Source organism: Electrophorus electricus, chromosome 7 (assembly GCF_013358815.1).
Source record: "Electrophorus electricus isolate fEleEle1 chromosome 7, fEleEle1.pri, whole genome shotgun sequence".
Lineage (NCBI taxonomy): Eukaryota > Metazoa > Chordata > Actinopteri > Gymnotiformes > Gymnotidae > Electrophorus > Electrophorus electricus.
The window spans coordinates 2,696,351-2,719,313 of record NC_049541.1 but is presented as its reverse complement, the minus strand read 5'-3'; the positions used below and the strand labels follow the sequence as shown (position 1 = coordinate 2,719,313).

The following is a 22,963-nucleotide window of genomic DNA, read 5'->3' as shown; positions in this document are numbered from 1 at the left end:
CCTGGAAGCGAGTGAAGAATGTGTTCAGCTTGTTCGCCAGAGACTCATCCGCACTCATCAGTCCGGAGGGTGGGCTCCTGTAGTCCGTGATCGTCCGTAGTCCTTGCCACAGGGATCTAGAGCCACTCTGCTGGAACTGTGCCTCTAGTTTCCTCCTGTAGCGCCGCTTCGCCTCCCTCACCGCCCTGCGCACTCCGTATGCTGCAGACTTGTACTCGTCCATGTTCCCGCTGATAATACCCGCATTGTAGGCAGCAGTACGAGAGTTCAGAGCCTCGCAGATGGTTTTGTCCACCCAGGGCTTCCGGTTGGGAAGCTTCTTGATGGTGGTTCTTGGAATCGTGTCGTCCACCAGTTTCCCAATAAACCCCACTACTGCCTCTGTAAACTCGCTGACATCATCAGTGCTGTGCCGGAACATGTCCCAGTCTGCATCATCCAGAGCATCCTGCAGAGTGGCCGCCGATTGGTCTGTCCAGCGCGCGACCTCCCTCTGAACCGGAGCTTCCTGTTTCAGCCGTTGTTTATATTTTGGTATGAGGAAGATGGCTGCATGGTCTGATTTACCAAACGGTAGATGAGCTAGTGCCTTGTAGCTGTCCTTGTATGGCGTGTAGCAGTGGTCAAGTGTCCTATTTCCCCTGGTGGGGAAGGTTACGTGCTGGTAAAGGTTGGGCACTGCACGTTTGAGGTTAGCGCTCTTGAAATCCCCAACCACGACAAGTGCAGTGTCCCGGTGTTGTGCCTGAAACTGTGTGAGAGCCTCATGAAGTTCACACAGTGCAGTGTCCATGTTGGCCTGAGGTGGGATGTACATGGTGTTGATGATAACCGAAGTGAACTCCTGAGAGGACGAAACTTGAGGGCGAGCAGCTCCAGGTTGGGTGAGCAGGAGCGGGCGAGAGTAACAACATTGGCATTGTTGCACCAGCTGTTGTTTACCATCACACACACTCCACCGCCTCTCGACTTCCCCGAATCTGCCGTCTTGCCCATACAGTGAACCAAGAAGAACTCGGCCGGCTGGATGGCGTGGTTTGGTACTGCTGGGTTCAGCCACAACTGAAGCAGAGGAGGTTGCAGTCCAGAATGTCCCTCTGGAACTTTATCCTAGCCCGGAGGTTGTCAAGCTTGTTGTCCAGAGACTGGACATTGGCTAGCAGGATGCTGGGTAAGGGAGCTCGGTGTGCCCGATCCCTCAGCCTGTTCCTGACGCCGGCTCGCTTCCCTCGAGGCCTTTTACTCGGGTCGCATCCTTTGTTCTCCCTCAGTATCTCCACCGGCCATCTTGGGTCCGGGGTTAGAGACGGCTTGAGGTGAGTGCTATGTAGATTAAGAGAAATAAGAGCATCTCTGCTGTATGAGATACGCGTCGTGGTGTAGAGAGAAGGGCTGCAGAGAAATCAGGGGTAGCGGGAAGAGCGAAAAGAGCGAAGAAGATAGCGAAAAGAGCGAAAAAAGTGCCAGGTGTGGACGGAGCAGTCCTGACGGCAGCTAACCTCACTGGCGCCATCTTGCAAGATGATTGCAAGATGAAAAAAATTGCTCAGTAGAAAGTGAATGCGTGTCTGACCCTGAGAGATAACTGAATCTTAACTGGAGTCTGAGCTAAAACACTAGTGGAGGGAAGGACTGGAAGAGAGAGGTCAGCAAGACTGAGTAAGAGGGGAGAGAAAAGTTACTTAATAAAACCTGAGGAGGCCGAAATGTGTGACATGAGAACCGTGTCCTTCAATATGAATGAATCATTTGCAAACAAACAAAAACAAACCAGCCAGAAATGTGATGGTGCTGGGGAATCACACTGTGCATTAAGTTATGTACATAAATAATTAAGTCTCACCATCTTCAAGGAGCTTCATGCTGTAGCTCCATCGTCCTAGAGTGTGTGGTGCCTCCCGAATCCTTACATGACTGCTCACCCAGGTCTCCATTTAAAACTGAACTAAAACGGTAGCCCTTCACCTTGAACTACACATCAGTCTCTGCCTCTTAGGCTTCTACTTTATTTTGCATGTGCTTAAACGTGTGTTCATTGTTGCCTGTGTTTTGATGCCCTGTACGGTGCTCTTGAGCACTGGAAAGGCTCCATATAAATAAAAACATAAGACGAAGAATTTATTCTAAAAATACACAAATAAAATGGAGTAAACATATGCCCAGCAGGCATGAAAGGCATAGCACAAAAACTGAAGGGAACGAAGAGAATCAGGAAGAAAGAAACAGCAGCTGGCGATCCGGACGACGGCTCAGAGAGCTGCTGTCTGGATGATTGCCGTTATTTACAGAGGAGAGTGCACATACGCACAAGGGAGATGGCTGAAGCCATAGAGAGAGAGGCAGGCCCCTAATGACAGAACACAAGGTGCTCATTAGTGCACCTGATGTTCACGCTGTGGACTCCGCCCCTACTCCTCTGCCGTTTTGTTGCACATCTGGACCGTGCCGCTGGCTTGGCCATGGAATGTTGCACTCTGGATCAAAGTTGCTCCCTTGCTGTCAGAAGGGAGGTGAGTGTGGCTCCAAACACCCACGCATGAGGGGGGGAGGGGAGGTGCAGAATGAGCATGCCAGGCTCAGCCTCAGACACACTGGGGGAGGCGGGGGAAGCAGCCTGGGAACTAGAAATGCCTTCTGTGTCCTAATTCTTCGGCGGAAAAACTTCAGATATTATTTGGAACAATGCCATATGGAAGACAGGAAGGGGAATTGGTACATCTGACACAAAATAAACTAAAATATCAATGGCATTCCAGTTTAGACCTTGAATCCAAATCCGGATAAAATGATCAACTAGGGGACCACTTTGTCACCACCCAGGACTCTTGGGTGAAGGGAAGGTGGAAAATCCACAGGATCTGCACCTCGAGAGCTGCGATGTGAACACCTCTGATGTAGCCCATTAAGCAAACTTATACATTACGGCAGATTGACGGGTAAACTACAATCACATTTCCAAATGACTAAAAAATCAAGTGAAATTAGCAGGAAGCAGCTGGGTGCAAAGAAAGATGATTGTAGGCTGTTAGTCAAATCCAGCTGAGCGAAGAGAAGAGTTACTGAAGAGTCGTTCCGACACCTGTGGTAGGCGTTTAGCCTTAAAATGGGAGAACCAACAGCTTATAAGAAAGTGAATGCCATAGTAACCTTAGAAGAACTAGGTAGAGCTATACTCCATTCACCATAGAGATAAAAAAAAACCTTCTGGTAAAAGTCACACGTTTCCAGAGAACAAGGCTGTTTCGGACAGAGGTCCTCCATCGGCTGTGCAAACAAAGTGCTAGGTTTTGTCTTTTCAAAATGGCTCACCTCAAAGTGCACACCGAGACAGTTAAGGGTAATTAAGCTGGCATGCAGAGGGCAAAGAGCAGACAGACAGGTGAAGGATATGATTGGCTACCCTCTGTGCTCACTGTCTTTAATTATGGGATAATGACAGTAATTGCTCCCTGACAGCGCAAGTACCAAGACACATGCACAGTGGGTTGATTTCTGTGAGATGATTTAGTGAAGCACTTCAGCGAGCACAAAATAATCTCATGTCTCCCATGGTGGAAGGGGGAGGTTAGTATTAGATATCAGTAATACAGCAGCATTTCCATTACATTACAAACAAGAGTTAGTACAAAAACCTTTATAAACAAACAGAAAAGTACACAGTACCCTGCAAATACTAGCTACCTGAATCAAACCAAATAAATTCTCTGTTTGGCCCTCTGAAGTAGGTACTCAATGGCCATTAGTTTCTTGCCGCTGAGAGAACACATTACAAGGAAGTTCCTGCTATCTGCTGCCACAGAACAGAGAGGGGGACAAGCTGAAACACTTGTCCTCTGCCACGCCTGTAGTTCAGAGTGAGATATAATCATATATTCGCATGCAGGAAGCATTTTTCACTGCGTGACGCTACACCAGAGTGACCACACCACTCCCTGAAACGAGCGAGGACAGCAACAGGGATGTAATGAGGTGGAGCCGGTCCCAGTAATCTCAAGCCTTCGGAGGGATCGTCTGACGGGGGCCCAGCGGGAACCCTGGCCGTCACTCTGCCCTCTCCTTCTCCACACCTGTGAATGTTACAGAGTTGCAGACAACCTGGTCCAGCTCCTTCCTGAATCCTGCTGGCAGGATGGGAGGTGTTCATCTGGTACATCGAGCTGCTCAGAATTCACTGTACCTGAGCTCCGTTAAAGGCAGTAGAGGCACCATACCTGAGCTCCCTTAAAGGCAGTAGAGGCACCTTAACTGTGTACCGTTAAACGCAGTAGAGCCACCTTAACTGTGTACCGTTAAACGCAGTAGAGCCACCTTAACTGTGTACCATTAAACGCAGTAGAGGCACCTTAACTGTGTACCTTTAAAGGTAGTAGAGGCACCTTACCTGAGCTCCGTTAAAGTGTGTTTGACTTACAGTATGCACACACACACACACACACACACACACACACACACACACACACACACACACACACACGAGTCAGTTCAGAATCCTTTTGAGCTGGTGTTTATTTACAAACTTAGGCTGGTTATAAGGTAAAAAACAAACAACAAAAAAAAGTGATATAACATTAGAAAGATGATCCTAAGTGAAAGAAAACAGAAGGTGCTGATCTGAGATCTGACAGTCACACACCTTCCTGCATTTTGTCCCCCACATTAAGATTAATATGAGAAACAAGCCCGCACCCCTCGTACACGCCCACTGTGAATGCTGGCCAAGGCTCCGATCAGCAAGGCTCGCTCTCAGGCTAAAAACTGCTTAAACAATCTACTTAAACGTCACTGACTGAACTTCACACTACATAAGTGTCTAGTCAAGCGGCCTGCAGTGTCAGTGACCTGCTACCAGTTTCCAGTGGTGGAGTCTGCATTGGACATCACTCTGTGTGAGCAGCACATGACTTACTGGGCTGCACACTGCCTGAGATGGTGCATCGCTGGTGTTACCTGGAAGAGTCTACAAGGGCAGAGCCTCGGTGCGTGACTTTTTAGCCCCGTGGCAGTCGTCCGCGTTTGCCTCGTCCCCTAGGGCGGAACGCGGGGAGATCCGGGAACAGCCGTTGAGCACGTGCCGTGCTGCGATCGGCTCTGGATGCGTGTCCCCAAGAGCCTCACGCTTGCAGGCTTCCGCCGAGTCCTCTTCCTCCTCCTTTTTGACCCCGCCTTCTTTGCGCACCTCTCCGGCTTGGCCCCGTCTCTTCGGCGCCTTCGTCCGTAGGCCACCACTCTCCTTCTCTTCCACCTTCAGCTCGAGCTTCACCTCCTTCTTCCAGGCGCCGTAGGGCAGGATGTCGGCGTCGCCGCCGGAGGTCTCGCAGAGCGCTGGCCCCGCCCATTCCGGCACCTCGAGCCCCAGCAGCCTCATCAGCTGTGACATGACCTCGTCCACGTAGCCGTGGATACGCAGGGAGGCTTGCTTGTCCTGCAATCGGGCGACAGCGGCGGTTCACTAAACCTTTCCGTGGTTCCTTCGGCTTGCCACGTGAGCAGGGTTAAGCCCCGCCTCCACAACAGGGATCCCTTTCCAAACTGGACTTAAAATCAAACGTCACCTGTGCTTCACCTGTGCACATCACGTGTGGTTCACCAATGTTTGGACTTAATAAATCAGTAAAATGTTTTAAAAATCACTAAATAAGCGCTACCTCAAAAAGCCACAGCCTGAGAACACGTGCTGTGATTCGTGACGTGACAAACTGACATTTTCACATTTCGAGTGAGATTAGACATAAAGGAATCTTATGGTCTCGGAGCCCTGGGTTAAGCACTGTGATTTTCACAACACGGAAACACTGACAGAATTGCAGAATTAAGGCATAAAAAAGGATTTAGGATATAAAGATGGAAATGTTCAGAATTTGAATTAAAACGCACTGATCCTGGTACTATCCGGAGTGATTTTTTTTCTTTTAGAACTGTGCCTACTCCAAATCCCGATGTGCTTCTGTCTTTGTGCATGTACAGTTTTTCTGTCCCTTGAACTGCACCCATTTTATTTTTACAACTTTCATTTACAGTCATCTTGCTTTTGCTAAATGTTATGGTGGCAATTTCAATAAATGGAAGAGAGCCATTTTGCTCTTGGTTGTAACTGATGAGGCTTTTTTTCTTTCAGGAAAAACTGTTAAAAACAAACATGAGAATGGAGAGAAAGCGTGTGCGGAGAGAGAGAGAGAAAGAGAGAGGGAGAGAGAGAAAAATGACCCAGAGGATTAGATGGAGTGAGCGCCGTGGCGTGGAAAGCCGACCTTCCACCAGGGGGTTAAGGTAGGAGCATCGTTCAGGTCAGACACCCTCGTGAGTCACACAAATCATTGTTTTGTAATAAAGCGGTGGGAGAAAGACTTATGTGTGCGTGCGTGAGTGCGCGCGTGTGACTCACATGTTTGGTTGGCTGCAAGTTGACTATCACCACTTTCCCTCCAGAGCGCTTGGTCAGGAGAGGGAGATCACCACTGGGCTTAATCTGCAGCGACGTTCCCAGAGTCAGAGCCAGGTCCGCTCGTCTGCACACACACAAGCGCACACACACACAGTGCAGCTAAAACCACACCCAGCGCGGCACGAGGGCGGAAGTGTATCAGCTGACTGAAGGGCAGACTGAAAGGCCAGCCCACGTCCTGCCCTCATCTATGACTCCGCTGGACCTCACGCAGAGCTGCCGCAAATGGCATCCCGAGAACGGGAGCACGTGCGTGCTGCTTCTCTGGGTCAGGAGTTTCTAAAGCATGTTTTTATATCATGGACAGGCTCACGCGTGCTTGCGTTTTACACCTATGTGCAAATGTGACGCGTCGAAAGGTTTCTCACCCGAGGCCCTCAGCAGCGAGGCAGCGGGTGCACGCCTGCATACCACCATCAGTGCACAGCCTTTAAAAAGCAGCTGGACTCACACGGCCTTTAAAGCGTCAAGGCAGAGATGCTATTCACAGACTTAATCATTCCCCCAGTTCATTCATTTGCTCCCTTGTTTTGCCAATCCAGATCTTCAATTTAAATAAAGCCCCACTTAGATTTTTATGTTCTTTCCCTCGATTGAATTTAAACTAAGGAAATTATTTATTCAGTTTAAGCAACAGTTTAAGCCTGTAAACAATTCCATGTGCTTTGAGACTGCAGGAGTTTAGTAGTACAGTGTCAGTGAAGTGCCGTATAAACTCTACACAAATTGTTGCCACTGATGTGGTGGGGAGCCTCTGCCCTGGTGAAAGGACCACTCCTTTTGTGTGTGTGTGTGTGTGTGCCTGCGTGCCTACACATCTGTGCATCTGTTTGTCTGTCCTTTCTGTCTCCCCTTGGCCGCCCACGCACCTGCTGGCTTCGTCGGCCCGGTTCAGGTCTCGGTCTGGTAGCGAGTCCTCCCAGTCCAGAATGGTACTGATCAGCCTCCCTCTGCACAACATTGAGCAGACCAATCACAGGTGTCCTACCAGAGACACACACACGCCCCACCCCCATATACTCTGCCACCACGTGTACACATGCACACAGACAGGCACGCACGCACACACACACACACACACACACACACACACGTCTAAAGGTTACCTGCAGGACCGGAGCCCTCTGGAGCGGGTGACTTCACAGTAGCGTCCTGTGGGTTTCAGGCCCATGATCCCAATGACTGTGTCGCGCACGTACTGCCTGCAAATCCAAAGCAATGACCTTCTTCATGTCCAAAATACAACAAACAAACAAACATACACACAAATAAATGGCCCCTGGGAGCAGCCGAACTCTAAGAGCTATAGGTGGGCAGTGGTCCAGCCCACCTGGACAGCACACAGCACCCCAGCCGGGGGTGGTGGGTCCACAGACAAGGGGAGACACGCCAGTACGACCCACCCCGGGCCTGGACAAGGCTGTAAGTAGAGTGCTAGTGTAGAGCTCATTCTACTAATCTTTACTGTAGGCCAAGATAGAGGGAGAGAGAGAGAGAGAGAGAGAGAGAGAGAGAGAGAGAGAGAGGGAGAGGAAGAGAGACGCAGAAAGCAGAAGGCGTGGCCAGAGATGCCATGCCTGGCCTGGGGAGAATAGACATGTCAGAAACACTCACTTGCCACATTTCTCGCATTCCTCGACAAACATGTTTCCGTGAAGCTCTGACAATCGGTCCCTGAAACATACAGAGAGAGAGAGAGAGAGAGAGAGAGAGAGAGAGAGGGTGAATGACAATAGGAAAATAAAAAAGGTTGGTAGGCTCCAAAAATATGTATTATAGAGTTTGAAAAAAAAAGGCCTTCCCCCAGTACGGTTCACTATATTCATTTGACCAGCTGATCAGTTTTAATGTGGCACGTGAGCGGATCTCCTGGCTCACGTCTGTGCTCCTCACCTGGGGAAGCCCGAGCGCACGTGCAGCCCATCCACATTCTGGCTGATGAGGTATTTGAGGTAGCCGGCTCTCTGCAGCTGCAGCAGCGCCATGTGGGTCAGGCTGGGCTTGGCTGCCTCGAACGTGGTGTCAAAGTGAGGAGTCTCACCCTTCTCCTCCATCGTCCACACACCTTTAGGGCCCCTGCACATGCACACCCACACACACAGGTTGGCGAGCAGATGAGATTGGACCATGGTGGTTTAGCAGTCAGCTGTCACGACCTGGTTAGATTTGAGAGAGTAAACCGCGGTAGCAGCAGTATCGTTCCACCGCCCCACTGCTCCGTGAAGCTCAGCTCAGGACTAGGGCTGGATAAGTGCACCGTCAACACCGCGACCTGCAGGGGGCCCAACACTGGCCACAGAGCATGTGTGCATCTCCAGAACCTACTTCTCACTTCCTTGTGTAGGTGTCCCCAGACACACACACACAGATAGACACACACAGACACACTTCTATTCTTTAACTGAGCTTTAAATTGAGAAACTGTATTATTTGGTTGCTTTTATTTAAATATCATTCATAAGCATGCCTTTAAAATATAAAAAGTATTTAGTTTTTGGTAATGCATGCATGCACTCTGATAAACAGTCTGATAACGCTGCACTGGATCAGATGAGCCGTCAGTGATTCTGCTTAGAGAGCGCAGTGAAGGAACCTAGCTACATGGCCCTGGGTCCAACATGCCGCTGGTCAGACAGACGTGTGTAACACGCGGGCTCCACCTGCACTGGACGGCCCACCATTAACATGTCCTCCAAATCACTACATAACCAGAGACCGAAAGAGTGTGTATGTGTGTGTGTCTGGTGATTGCCTCAGTATGTGTCAGATCTAGGTGTGTGTATGTGCATATTAGTGCGAAACTATGAGTGTGTGCACCTGCCAGAGCCCTGACGCTGCGTTTGACAGCACATCACCCCCCATGAAACATTAATGGGAAAAACACTGGAGGTAAAATAGGTAGTTTCTCTCCCTCAGTACATCTCACACACACACACACACACACACACACACACTCTCCCTATCTCCTGCTCGAAAAAAGGATCAGTGTTCATGGTCTCCTATGGCAACGTGGACTCCCAGCTCCCTGTGAGCAATCCCCAGGAGACAACGTGGTGGTCAGGGGAAGAGCAGGATTTCTGAGAGCAGAAGGTTCTAACTAAACCGCGGGGCTTTCCGCGCTAGTGTCAGTCGAGAGCCAGACCTTCTCCTTCGGGAGAACTTGGAGAAAACTCATCGAATGTTCAGAGGAGGGTTTCCATGTTTACTGAGACCTACCGACATGATGAGCTGACGTCATGTGTGCATGCGTGTGTCTGTGACCCTCCTCAATGAACATGTAACAGTGCAAAAACAAAAAGCGCAAAAGATGAAACGCGCAAACTGCTCAGCTCACAGCACAAGTAAGATCAGAAAGGAAAACCACAGTTTAGTTCTCCTCACGTGAGGACCGCGGAGATCACGGCCGCGTGGGGGGTGGGGTGGTGGAGCCATCCACGGGAAGTAATGAAGTGGACAAAGGCTTATGTGGTGCTGGAACCGTGCAATTACCACTGACCTTCCCCCGTACCAATTCCCCTCAATTCCCCCGTACCAGTGAATCGATGTGGGCTTCATCGTCTCGCTGACTACAACACGCACACACAAACATGCATGCACACAAACACATGCACTTTGTTAGTCTGTTGCTTAGCTACGGCACATATCGGCAAGCTCTTAATATTCTTACAAAAAAAAAAAAAAATGATTTGGTCATTATCATCCAAGTGTGTATGAGCCTTGATCTGTCCAATCCAGTCTAATGTGCTGGAGTAGACTGGGTCATAACTGGGTGGTCAGACATTGATTGAGAGCCCATAATTCAATGTCATATCTATTACTACTCACTGTGTATGAGAAAGTGCCAGTGTCGCTGACTGCTTTGCAAATTTGATTGATCAAAATTAAGCATCTTTCATTAATATTATTATCTTGTTCAGAAGGTTTTTCAAGTACACTCACTGAAGTCCTTTCATCCCAATTTTTTATTCCTTCAAACAAAAGATAAACAAAAGACAGCTCAGACAGCCTGCGTCTTATTCACACAGTATTGGCGGCAGTGCCAAAGCTCTCCATCTCCCTCTAGTGAGAGCTCACTGTGATTGCAGCAGTGCCTTGTGAGACCATCACCTCTGCTAAACCAAACAAATGGTAAACTGCTATCCTAATGCATATATGTGCTGTGATACAAATGTAGACCATCAATGCTAGTTTAGATTTGTGACAAGGCCTGGGTAGAACTGGTCCAAGCAATTTGACAAATGCCAATCAAATCCAGCCAATCAAAGTGTGTGATTATTATTGTTGGGTAAAAATAAGAAAAAAAAGATGGCCTGTCACATGCATCTTAATTCTAAATCATATCCATGTGTATTTTGTTGTTCCATTATATATTCTACTATGCATATTGTTTCAGAAAGTGTTTGTCCTTATAGTAATACTTATATGGTTGGTCATTATGGCTCAGCTGTGGTTGCTCTCCATTTCAGATATCATTACGTAGTAGCCAAAATAAACTTTGATGCATTTACACTTACATGTCTTTACATGTACTGAAATCCAAAGACAACTGGAAGCAGGTATGCTGAACAATGCTTTCCTTTAACGGAAGGGCAGACAAGTAACTCGTAAGAGGGCTTAGAATTAGGAGATCTGCCCAAACAGCATCTCCAGTTGCTGCACTCAGCTTTGGTGGTGTTTGGTCTCTCATTTTCCATTAGAAGAGGGAGGGGAGAATGATGGTGGTTCTGCAGGTGGTTAACAACAGACTAAGATATACTTGCAAAGCTTGTTTATCTTACACACATTCCATGTAAATAGGAAAAAAATTAATGAGGTAACAACATCCAAAACCAAACTAATTAACCCGATTTGTCTTAGGGGGGGTCGCAGGAAAGCGCACACTCATGCTTACACACACACACACACACACACACACACACACACACTTTCTCCCCCTCCCTCCTCTCCTGCTGTCATTTGTCTTTGGTTTCTGAGGGAGAAACAAGGCAAGCTGACCAATAAATCAACAGAAATGTGCTACTTAATCCCGCAGTCGTTTTTAATTAAAAGGCATCGACACTGACACCACAAAGTGTATCATCACGCAGGACATAGAAAAATAGTACACATTATCCACAATAAAACCTAAGAGTAGGTACAGAATGGACCGACATATTCCCATGAAGTCCACTCACTTTATAGCTTTCTGGCTTCATCTGCTGATAGTTTTAGCATTGGACCGGAGCATAACAGACCTGGGTATGAGCCAAGCTGGCCACCAACAGCTGAATTGCAGCTTTTTGCTTCCAACAAAAGTTACTCAGTGTTTACATAAGGTCCCATGTTACCCACAGTAACCAGGAATAGATACAACAACAACAACAACAACAACAACAGAACTTTCAACTTTAGGCTTGAATAAATGAAATATTGCTTACTGGTTCATCTGTGTTCTACCAGACGTTGCCTCAAATAACTCTGAAAGAAAATAAAGTCCCTAACTTGGGCATCAATCACGACATCATACCCAACACCTTGAAAACAAAGTGGTCTGACAAAATAAAAGTGGATTTTGTAGGTCTGGTTTCTAGCCGAGCTGACAGACGACCTTTCTTTGTGGGCATACGGCAACGGAATGAAAAGTGCTCCAACACAGTGTGTAGAACTGCTCAAGAAGTACACGCAAAAAAGAAAACATACCACCACACTGACATCCATGCCATTGCCGAGCTGTGTTACCACATCTAGACACCGATCTAGACACATCTAGACAATAACAAATGTATTGTGGCAGGCAGGGTACCGGGCCCAGTGTGTACAAGCCCACAGGACCACAGAGTTTAATGCTTTCACAGATCCTACAAATCCAGTTCAGTACGCAAGGACTGATGTGCAGAAGCCTTGGGTCGGATACGCCTGGCTGGAGGGTCCCGTCCCTGCACGCCTTCCTAAAGCCCGTCTCCAAACCGGCACGTCCAGACACGGACGAGGGGTGCAGCAGGGAGCCAGGAGTGACACAGAGGTCACACGGATTAAAGTCAAACTCTGCACTCAATTAGCATTCCCTGGATGCAAGTTCCAGACGGCAGCACCTCACAAACCCTTTTACTGACAGGAAATCCCCATCACGGTGTCCCCAAGCTTTCCGTCTGGACCTTTGCATCTTTTTTGGACTGATGTACCATTCCATTTCACCTCTCCACTCCCCGTTCGGCTCCCACGCCTGTGCAACGTGGCCATGGGCGGGCCGGGCTCCTACCTGAAGTCAGGAATGCCTGCCGAAGTGCTAATCCCGGCCCCCGAGTGCACCACCATGTACTGCGAGTCTCGGACCAGCTGAGCCAGGGTCTCCAGCTTAGCGTGCAGCTCCTCAGACTGGTCGAACACCTGCAAAAGAGAGGCGCACATGACAGCTGGACGTGCCTGATGCGTGAACCTTCAGCTTGCATAAAATGCAACGCATGGAGTGAGGTTGTATGCAAAGCATGGATATTGCAGCTAATGTTTTATACAGGAGGTGATGTACTACACAGCAGCTATATTTGGATGATACCATTGGTTAGGAAGGGAATTGTACTGGTTAGCACATTCTGTTCAGTGGAGTGCTGGTGTCCAAGTCAATTCCTGTCAAATGAGATTTGAAACTAAAATGTCAGGTGGTCTGACTACACTGCCTTTCTTTACATCTTCTGACTTTTAGGTAAAAGTAATAATGTTGCATAGATTTCAATATTTTTTGAAATGCATGAATTATTAAGAAATTACAGGAATATATTACTGGAGTATATTATTAAGTCAGAATGAAACAATAACTATGAGAATAAAGCGGTCAGATTTAATTCAAAAGTATTTGGATCTAAACTGGGCGAATCCCGATCATTTTTATACATATTCCCCACTTCAGCAGAGCAAAAGTAATTCTACAAGTAAACATAAGTAAAATTGTAGTGTTCAGTACATGGTCACAAAAAACACTTTGCGGTGGATTAGTGCCAGACGTCTCTGCCCCGCAGATGTCCCCAGACACTGGGACGTTTCTTACCACAAATGCCTAATGGAGTCCACGCTGAAGGATTTGATATTACAGTTAAAGGAACATTCTGCTTTTGGCCCCCTGCCCCATAACTGTTTTAGCTGCATTCTTTTGGTCTATGATGCTTTTGGGAAATGGTGCCCAGAGCAGTTAAGAGGTTTCTGTACTCTCTACAACACAACCTGCTGCTTCACTGTCAGTTGAAAAACAAGTGAGCCCAATCTACTGATGAATATAAATTCCCAAACTAAGACACTACCTCCACCATGTCTCACACCTGAGGAGCTAGCCTATGCTTTGGGTTATAGGCAGATTTTTTTTCTCTCCTCACTTTCCATATTTAAATTATTATTATTATTATTACTACATTATTATGATACTACTAATATTATATTATATTAAATTGTACATCAGTCTTCTTGTTCTGGAGGCTGACCAGCTGGGAGGATGTTGTGGTCAACCCTTTGAGATTATGCTGGTGTATTCATAACTTTGTAAATAAAACACATATTGAACAGCTGAACATGAACACTTCATAACTTAAAGCATTTCACTACTGCAACAAGTAATTGCAAAATTTGCTTTGCCTTTGCTGGACTGAGATACAACAGCAACATAAATCATTTAAAATTTGCAGCATTTAGCTGACGCTTTTATCTAAAGCGGCTTACAATTATGACTAAGTACAACTTGAGCAATTGAGGGTTAAGGGTCTTGCTCAGTGGCAACTTGGCACTGGTGGGGCTTCAACCAACAACGTTCCGATTACAAATCAAGGACCTTAACCACGGAACTACCAATAAATCACCTACAGTTGCCTCGTCTACCACCAACTATAAACTTTACGTCAAATACATAATGCAATATCAATACCTCTAACTGTCCACTTATTTTTGGTACAATTATGTAAGCATATAATTGCATAAGTATTGGTATGATTTTATATCACTACTATATATTAAAGATCTGTAAGTGACTCGTGGGTCAGCCAGCATGGACCCAAACACCCACAGTGGTCAACTTCATATTCACTGTACAAGTACAACCTGAAACAAACAACACTATTATACAGTAGCTAATGAGCTGAATTGATGCACATGTCCAATCCTGCTCCCTTATTTAAGTATCGGTATATATTTAAGTATTTATTTAGATATCAGTATACATGTGTATACTTCCTAATCTGTTACTTCAGAAGTTAAAACGTCAAACATGTAAGCCATGTTATTCAGTAGGTTTGATTAGGCTGGGACTACACCGCAGGGTGCTAGGATCAGTAGCATAGTGTCAGGGTGGTTATCCGATAATGTCTCACAGTAAAAACCATGCTCTTTCATTGCCAATGCGATTTTCTGGACCATAACTTTTTTTAAACACCATGAAGACGATGGTCTTTGATCAATGATCCAGACAGCTGCATTAGGCTGGCTACACAGGCGGAGGAACTAGAAGGTACCAGGCGAACAGAAGATGCTGGCTAACGCGATGATGTCCAACACCTCCTCTGTGTTATAATACCATACGTTGTGTTTTAGGGTGCAAGACCCCTGCCGCTTTGACGCCAATGAGTGGTGACAATATCAGAAACTGTTTATAATCGTCGGAAAGCAAGTTTTATTATGTTAACGAAGCAACAATAAGTACCTAGCTAGCTAGCTAACTACCCAGTGAATGCATAAAAAAGATATACCGCGAAGCTAGTTATCAATACAACTTCTTTAGCTAGCCACAGTTTTATGAGGAACGCTAGTTGGCATAGTGTAACACTGCAGTCAAATGGTGGTAGCTGATGTTCGCAAGTACACTGACGAACATGAATGGCCAGACAATATTTTCCTCAGACGCGGCTATCTTAGCTTAGCTAACCGAGTATCTTAACAAGCTAGCTAGCTAAGACGCTAGCCGACGTTACCTCAGGAAGACCGCAAACGCCTTTATTTGCGTAGGGAGACAGTCCAGCGGCATAGTCAACGGACATGGCCAACCGTAGTCAAGGTCTTACTTCTGCCGTTTCGATTATATTATAAAAAAAATAACAACAACAAAAATAAATTCCTCTTATGTGGAAACCTACAGACTGTTTTTATGCCACAGTAACGGCCGTGTTGGTCCTCCGGGCTACGTCATATACGACGTCATATAGGACTTGCGCGCTGCTGTGCACTTGCCGTATGACGTCACATGTGGGGGTCTCCATATACGCGCGGAATAAGGCGCATTAAAAGTCGCGATTCGGTTATTATTATTATTAGTTGTATTTATATAGGGCCTTTCCCAAGGGTAAGGAGAAAGATTACAGTGCAGATTACAGTGTAATATGTCAATAAACATCCTTGCAGAATTGAACGGGATCTCCCTGGGCTGCATGTGTCCTAAAATACATGGTAACCTTTCTGACTGTTAATCATCCTCTGCTAATCCAATTTGGATTGGGCTATTTTTAATATTTAAGGTCAAATACGAAAACAATTGGGAGACACTCAGAGTTCACATCTAGGCATTCAAATGGCTGCAGCCCGTTATTTCCTAGTAAATCTATGCCTTGATTATTTGCGCCTATACGTCAATAAAAGTGTTACTGCCGTCTTTCACGCATCGTTTTCTTCCTGCCATTAATGAAATGACGGTAGGCCATACAGCCTAAACAAATAAGATTAAGGAGATTAGTAATAAACGGCCGCCTGCGGGCGGCGCAGGAGAGCTTTAATTCTGAGTCTTGACCGAGATTCCCTCGTCCCTCCCCCATCAGGTGCGGGATACAAGCGTGACATGTGTCGAATAGGAAAGTGAGCCCCGCGTTTCCAGCTGAGCGCTTACTCTCTCAGCGCGCGCGCGCGCGCGCGTGTGCATGTTGTTATTATTATCCTGCCTGCCTGCTCTCCGCTGCGCTCGGAATGGCCAGATTCACCCAGACTGAAGCGAGAAGGCAGCAGCACCCACCGCAGCCGCCGCAGCCTGCCCACGCTAGCGTGATCCTCAGCGGACCGGGGGCAGTACCGAGCCAGCCGCCACTGCTTGTCCTCCCGCAGCAGCCCCAGTACGCCCAGATCAGCTTCCCCAAACCCATGAACGGGTCAGAATCCATTTCCATACGCCCCGACAACGGCACCATGAAAGACCAGGATGCCATAAAGCTTTTTATAGGACAGATACCGCGGAACCTCGAGGAGAAGGACCTCAAACCCCTGTTTGAACAGTTTGGGAAAATCCACGAATTGACAGTTCTCAAGGACCGTTACACCGGCATGCACAAAGGTAATGCATTTCAGCTATAATTGTGCTCCTTAATTATTCGAAGCTTGTTTGATAGATTTGAATGACGCTATGCTTGCGCGCGGCAGAATTTCGTAATGACTGTTAACGAGTATTAAAGCAATCCAAATGGATTTTTGCTCCCTGCCGCCGTCATTTGTGCGCGCGCGATATTTCTCATGTTTCGGTCGGCAGGCGTCCACCCACGAGCAGCCCCCAGTACTCGCCTCTCCGATATCCTTTCGGTGCGTGACGGTGTGGCTTATGCCAGCGTGCCCTCGCGCTTGGGGCTGCTCGGGGTATTTAAAGATTAACAGTGGATCGCAACAACGTTGCATCTCTCGCCACAGCGATCAGTTTTAGGAGTGAAAGCGACCCGCGTGCAGTCGCGAAATAGCGCGCGGCGGGTCTCGTGCGCGACGGGGTCACTCCCACTTGCATGTCGCGCGATGTGTTTACGCTCGCACAAGTAGGGCAGCCCAAGCGCGCAAACGGCGCATATCATTCAGAAAGCCCAACTCGCTCGCCTCATCCTATTCATCGCTGCGCGCGTCGTTCCCCAGAACGGCACGGGACTTTAGTTTTTAGGAGAGCGTTTCGCCGACAGTCGCCGGTGGCCGGTGGGCCTACCGACGGAGCGGAGCTCACCGTCTGCTCCCCCAAAAGGAGGCGCAGGAGCGACCCTGATCAACACGGCGTTGAATAGCGCGCACGACATAGACAATAGCGCTGCGTGGGTTTTTTATTTCAGATTTTTAAAGCACAACACGTGATGAGCTACGGCCGCTATTTTGTTCCAGATTGGAAGCAACATTTATGAAGGGATGTGCAGGCAAACGCGTGCTGAAGACAACGAACGAGAATTGAACAATACGGTTGTCGGTACACTTCAGAAAAATCAGCTGTATACGCGGAACGCATAAAAATAGATATATCTGAGTTATTTGTAATTTTTCTAAATTTATCTTTTTACTACGCCTACTGTAGCATTACTGAATGTTCTGTTTCCAAATGCTACAGGATTATAATGAGAAATGTCTGGAAGTGTTTGCTCAGAACAAAATAACCGTGAGGTCTATGTTACGTGATGATTTAACGTGTAGTACGTTATGTTCTATACACGTGACAGGGAGATCCGCGCATCAATTCGTTACTGAGTGGTCCATTTAATTCTCTCTCTCTCTCTCTCTCTCTCTCTCTCTCTCTCTCTCTCTCTCTCTCTCTCTCTCTCTCTCTCTCTGTGCTCCTTTCAGTTCCCTTAGCACACACGACAAATGGCTTATATAGGATGAACAGAGTAGGATGCCTGTACCCCTCCTCCCCCTACGTATGCACGCGCTTACACACACACACACACACACACACACACACACACACACACACACACACACACACACACACACACACACACACACACACACGCACGCCTATGTCTGCTACATGCTAGCTGCTTTCTCAGTGCCCAATTGTTACACTGTTTCTGCATTAGTGTTGTAATTACATTTATTTATTTATTTTGGGACCCAAGTTACTACATCTGAGTATAGAATACAAAAGCCACAGCGATAGGATTAGTTACTGTGTGTTAAACTACATGGCAGTTTGTGTGTGTGTGTGTGTGTGTGTATGTGTGTAGTCAGTTCATGTAGGCACATCGATAAAACACAGGCACATTTAATCCACGTTTTCTTCTATATGCCCACTGAACTACAATACATGGGGGAAGTATTACGGCTATAAATAATTCATAGTGTGGGAATAGTTATTTTCTGATAATCATGTGCTGTTCCAAAACCTGCTGTTGCCAGGACTAAAGGCTGTTTTTGGTCTGTGTTGGAATGTTGAGAGGACGGCTGTGATTGGAATGCTGGACTGAAGGCTGTTGGTGGTGTGTGTGGGAATGTTGGGAGGATGGCTGTGAGTGGAACTCCGGACTGAAGGCTGTTGGTTGTGTGTGTGTGTGTGGGAATGTTGGGAGGATGGCTGTGAGTGGAACTCCGGACTGAAGGCTGTTGGTGGTGTGTGTGGGAATGTTGGGAGGATGGCTGTGAGTGGAACTCCGGACTGAAGGCTGTTGGTTGTGTGTGTGTGTGTGTGTGGGAATGTTGGGAGGACTCCACTGAAACGCCAGAGATGTCAGGCTACATCAGGGCAGCATGGTCTCCGTGTGTGATCTACTCTACGCTACGCTACACATTATCAATATCTCATAATTCTCTCTACTTCTCCCTCTCTCTCTCTGTGATTCTTTTTCACCATCCGTCACTCTGTCTTTTTGCATTACTCTCATTCTCTCTCACGCTTATATTCTTTCTCCCTCCCTCCCTCCCTCCCTCCCTCCCTCCCTCCCTCCCTCCCTCCCTCCCTCTATCTCTCTTTCACCCATGCTCTCTCTCATCATCCATTTATGAACGTCTGACATGAGGAGGCTCTCACTTTAATGCCTCGTGCCCACATCCAGTAGCATCAGTCGTCATTCAGTCTCACGTCATTCCCTCTCACATCGGCAGCACCCGGGGCAATGGTTGCTGGGGCAACGCGATCCTAAGGTGGGTGTCTTCCTGAAAGGAACGCACGTCCGGGCCCTTATCCGGCCTCCCGCGGCCACTGCAGCAAGCAACAGGGTGCCGTCATGGAAGATGGGACATGTCGGCCAGACACGACTCGCGCGAGAGCGTGAGCTCACACATCTGCCCTCAGGCTCTCGGCCTGGCATACAGAGACGTCCGAAAACACACACACACACACACACACACACACACACACACACACACACACATACTGTGTCGTTCTGTTTCTAGCCAGCTGTACACTGGGCGATTTCAGCATTCTTGTATGTTTATTGTATCTCACCGTATGAGTCGGTGCGGTGGAAACTTTGACCAAAGTCCATGACACACCGCACCATTTTAATCTTGCTGGTGCTGAAAGTCAGACTACATGACAAAGTCTGTCCGGCAATAAACCTGTGTTGCTAAAAAAATGACAATATTCTGCTTTTGTCATTCACAGTTATTTTTGCTAAATTAAAAAGGTATTCTCTCTGCTGCCACAATCCTGCAAAAATCTTTCTCTTGAGTCCCACATAGTAGAGTCCCACATGGCGTATGTAACTGTACGCAATTCCAGGGCAATCGCTATTAGGTGTTTGTAGACGTGTCATAGCAGCGGCCACACTGAGATTTTAGAGCAAAATTTCAGACACGGCACAGTGTAGCATGGACACATCACGCATGCGTCGGCCAAAGGTTTGAACTCACGAACGAAGAAATATTTGATGATCTGTGATTACCGCCTCTGACAGTATACTCTTCACGATAATCGCACAGATAAAACCTGAAGATAGTCGCTGTGGGGACATCCACCGCGTCGGTTTGTAGGATGAAGCCGAATCTTTTCAGTTCATAAAGTGCTGAACTGGTGCATCCGCTCGCACGGCGACCCGGCCTGTGTGCTCATGCTCACGCTTGGTGAAATCAGGCTCCTGACCGCAGCCTTGGCGATCGGCGTAGACAGCTTCTTCTGCCCATCATCTTCCAGCAGGATGCGGAGTATCAGGCGGACTTCATCCGCAGCGGGAGCACGCGTGCACGCTCCCCCTGCGTTCCGCAGCCACTGTGAAGCCTTTAATTAAACAGCCCTTTCTCATAAGCGCAGCAGAAGCACAGGCCCGTTAGCCAGGCTCATAGCCGTTTGCCAAGTATATGACATTGCTATAAAACTGGAAGAAGTGTGCACGTGTGTACGCATGCAATATTTTACAGCTTTATTGCAGATTAGAGGAATTGGTATACAAGCAACCAGGTTGCCTTATATTTCAGAATTCTGGCGGTTCTGGTAGCTGGTTTCCAGATATGTGAGAATGAAGAAGAATCGCGGCTACGTTCATGCCTCGTAGCACAGCAGCTCCTCGCCCCATCGCCGTGCCAACGCTCCGGCCGCGAGCCCCCTGTGCCTCCTCCGGTGGACCTCTCGCAAGCGGTGGTGATTTATGGACACAGCACACACGCGTACCGCGCTTCTGCCGTGGGACATACAGACAAGTGCTTATCGCTGGAAAGGCAGGGGTCAGAGGTCAATGGTGGGAGATGAATTCCTGTCATCAGGCACATCGTGGTTGCAGTTTTGAATCAGAAGCCTTCAATAGCACAGCTGGCAGAGCAACAGTGGTTTGGGTCTGCCAGCACGAGCGTTTTGATTGGATGATGAATAGGTTTCTGGATGAAGAAAGACCACTGTCCCAGACCATACCGCGAGCTGCAAATTCCAAATTTGGTTCATTTGCATTTTTGCATGTAAAAAGCAGTCTTTGTCATAATGAGAATAGCAGAAAGGCAGCCAAATCCAGGGTTAGATTCCCTCCAAAAAATAACAGGATAGATGGAGTTTGAAATGCAAGAACCATTTCCGTGTCACAAGGAGCCTCATTATAACCAATTTAAATCCACTAAAAGGCTATTTGTATTGTCTGTAAAGAAAAAGAAATAAAAACACTATTTTAATGGGTAGAACAGTTGTATCTACAAGGTGTCTTCTAGAGTCAAAGCCAATCTTCTCAACTAAGTTTCAACAAAATCAGATTGGCAGACCTATGGAATTATATCATCAAGAGACAGATAATCTAAGTGACATAGCAAACACTCAAAAATTCTAATGATGGAGCAAACACTCAAACAAACATTCTAAGTGATGCATTAAACATTCAAACACTCAAACATTCTAAGTGACGTAGCAATCACTCAAACATTCTAAGTGACATAGCAAACACTCAAACATTCTAATAACGAAGCAAACACTCAAACAAACATTCTAAGTGATGCATTAAACATTCAAACACTCACATTCTAAGTTACATAGCAAACGCTCAAACATTCTAAGTGATACAGCATACACTCAAACATTCTAAGTGACTTAGCAAACACAAACATTGTAATGAGGTAGCAAACACTCAAACATTCCGAGTGATACAGTAAACACTCAAAACATTCTAATCACGTAGCAAACACTGCCTTTATTTAACTCTTGGTTCAGAAACGCAGAGGTGCAGCGGCGTTTCGGGTGGGATGTTAAGCAGTACTACTGCTCAGACCGTCTTAGATGTCTGCGGCTAACGCGACTCGCCAGCCGCACCTTCTTTCCACAGCCGTTGTTCACTGCTCGCTAACAGTCATGCGACGCTGAGCTGAATTACGGGTGGCTACATTTTTGCCAGACTAGATGTTCTTCTCGTTTGCCACATTGACATGCAGACCTCACTGCCAGCGATCTCTTCATAATGCCCTTACAGACTGTCGAACTACTGCTAATAGAATAAATTAGAATAGTAATCCTTGAGGATGAATTTTGAGTGGCCCTCATAAATCTGATACATTTATTACAATTGCGAGATTTTAATGTAATTGTGTAATGTATAATCCAAACATTTAGGAGAACTTGGCTGGTAAGATGATAAAAAAGCTTATATAGAGACCTCAACCCCAGCTGAGGGGCGGGGGGTGTTATCGGGAGGGGGCAGGAGGGGGTATGGAGATTGTAATGGGAAATGATAAGGCCAGGAGATCCTGTCAAGTTCTCTCCTCACGGTGTGCTGTTGTTTATAGTCTGCCTCAACCCAGATCCCAGCGTGGAGAGAACAACCATTGTGGGTTTAATTCCGAATGCCCATCTCATACCCGACCGCAGCTGCTCCACCATATTCACAGCAGGCCGCCGTCCGCTCCGTGTTTGCTAAAAGAGCGTGCGGAATACTGAATGTAACGCGGCGGTAGTATTGCTACATCAAATCGACTGGGGCAGACACTCTCCAACACCCTGACTAACATCCCTGCTGCTGTCTCTACGGCTGGTCACAGCGGTTGATGTCACGTTTGCCTGCGATTACCGTGTGAAAGCGTGTTTTTGTTTGTTATGAATACTTGCTAAACGCAAAGGCCCCAAGTGACTGTAATGGAGAAGGAATTATGACGGCCTACATGCCAGGAAATATCCAGATCTGCACTTTTGTTTTCTTAGCATTCGTGTTTGACCATGCGTTATTTGTGCTCAGACATCGCTGTGCAACCTCGATATCAGAATCGAGGACGCGGGTCTTGAGCGTAGACGCATCATGCACGTGGGGTCATTTCCAGGCTGGTTGAGGCATTAACTCTTTTACCCACAGACCCTCCCATAAATCCTGGCTCGACGGGGCAATACAGATGAGTTCTGTCGTGCTGCGCTCGCCCGCGCGAGCGCCGCGGCTACGCGCGAGCCGCCAG

At 47.3% G+C, this 22,963-nt stretch overlaps 2 protein-coding genes across 4 annotated transcripts in view; one reads left to right on the top strand and one right to left on the bottom strand.

The window, feature by feature from the left end:
- Positions 1-4,488: 4,488 nt before the first annotated feature.
- Positions 4,489-15,570, bottom strand: sirt6 (sirtuin 6). Its single transcript, XM_027031412.2, has 8 exons — positions 15,367-15,570; positions 12,681-12,808; positions 8,336-8,518; positions 8,057-8,116; positions 7,549-7,644; positions 7,312-7,392; positions 6,383-6,506; positions 4,489-5,422 (listed from the first exon to the last, which is right to left on the bottom strand). The coding sequence occupies exons 1-8, from the start codon at positions 15,430-15,432 to the stop codon at positions 4,958-4,960; spliced, it is 1,203 nt and encodes a 400-aa protein (XP_026887213.2). The 5' UTR covers positions 15,433-15,570; the 3' UTR covers positions 4,489-4,957.
- Positions 15,571-16,282: 712 nt separating this feature from the next.
- LOC113591058 (CUGBP Elav-like family member 5) overlaps positions 16,283-22,963 on the top strand; it is a 97,072-nt gene continuing 90,391 nt past the window's right edge. For all 3 annotated transcript variants that reach the window (XM_035527779.1, XM_035527778.1, XM_035527777.1), the window contains exon 1: positions 16,283-16,709. In XM_035527779.1, the coding sequence (XP_035383672.1) occupies positions 16,349-16,709 (361 nt within the window). In that variant the 5' untranslated portion in view covers positions 16,283-16,348. The remainder of the gene's footprint in view (positions 16,710-22,963) is intronic.

Coding starts and splice junctions, on each gene's coding strand:
- sirt6 (XM_027031412.2), bottom strand. CDS start 15,432: ATGTCCGTTGACTATGCCGCTGGACTGTCTCCCTACGCAAATAAAGGC. Junction 8,519..12,680: donor GCAGGCATTCCTGACTTCAG/GTAGGAGCCCGG, acceptor GTGCATGTGCAG/GGGCCCTAAAGGTGTGTGGA. Junction 8,117..8,335: donor GTGCGCTCGGGCTTCCCCAG/GTGAGGAGCACA, acceptor TGTATGTTTCAG/GGACCGATTGTCAGAGCTTC.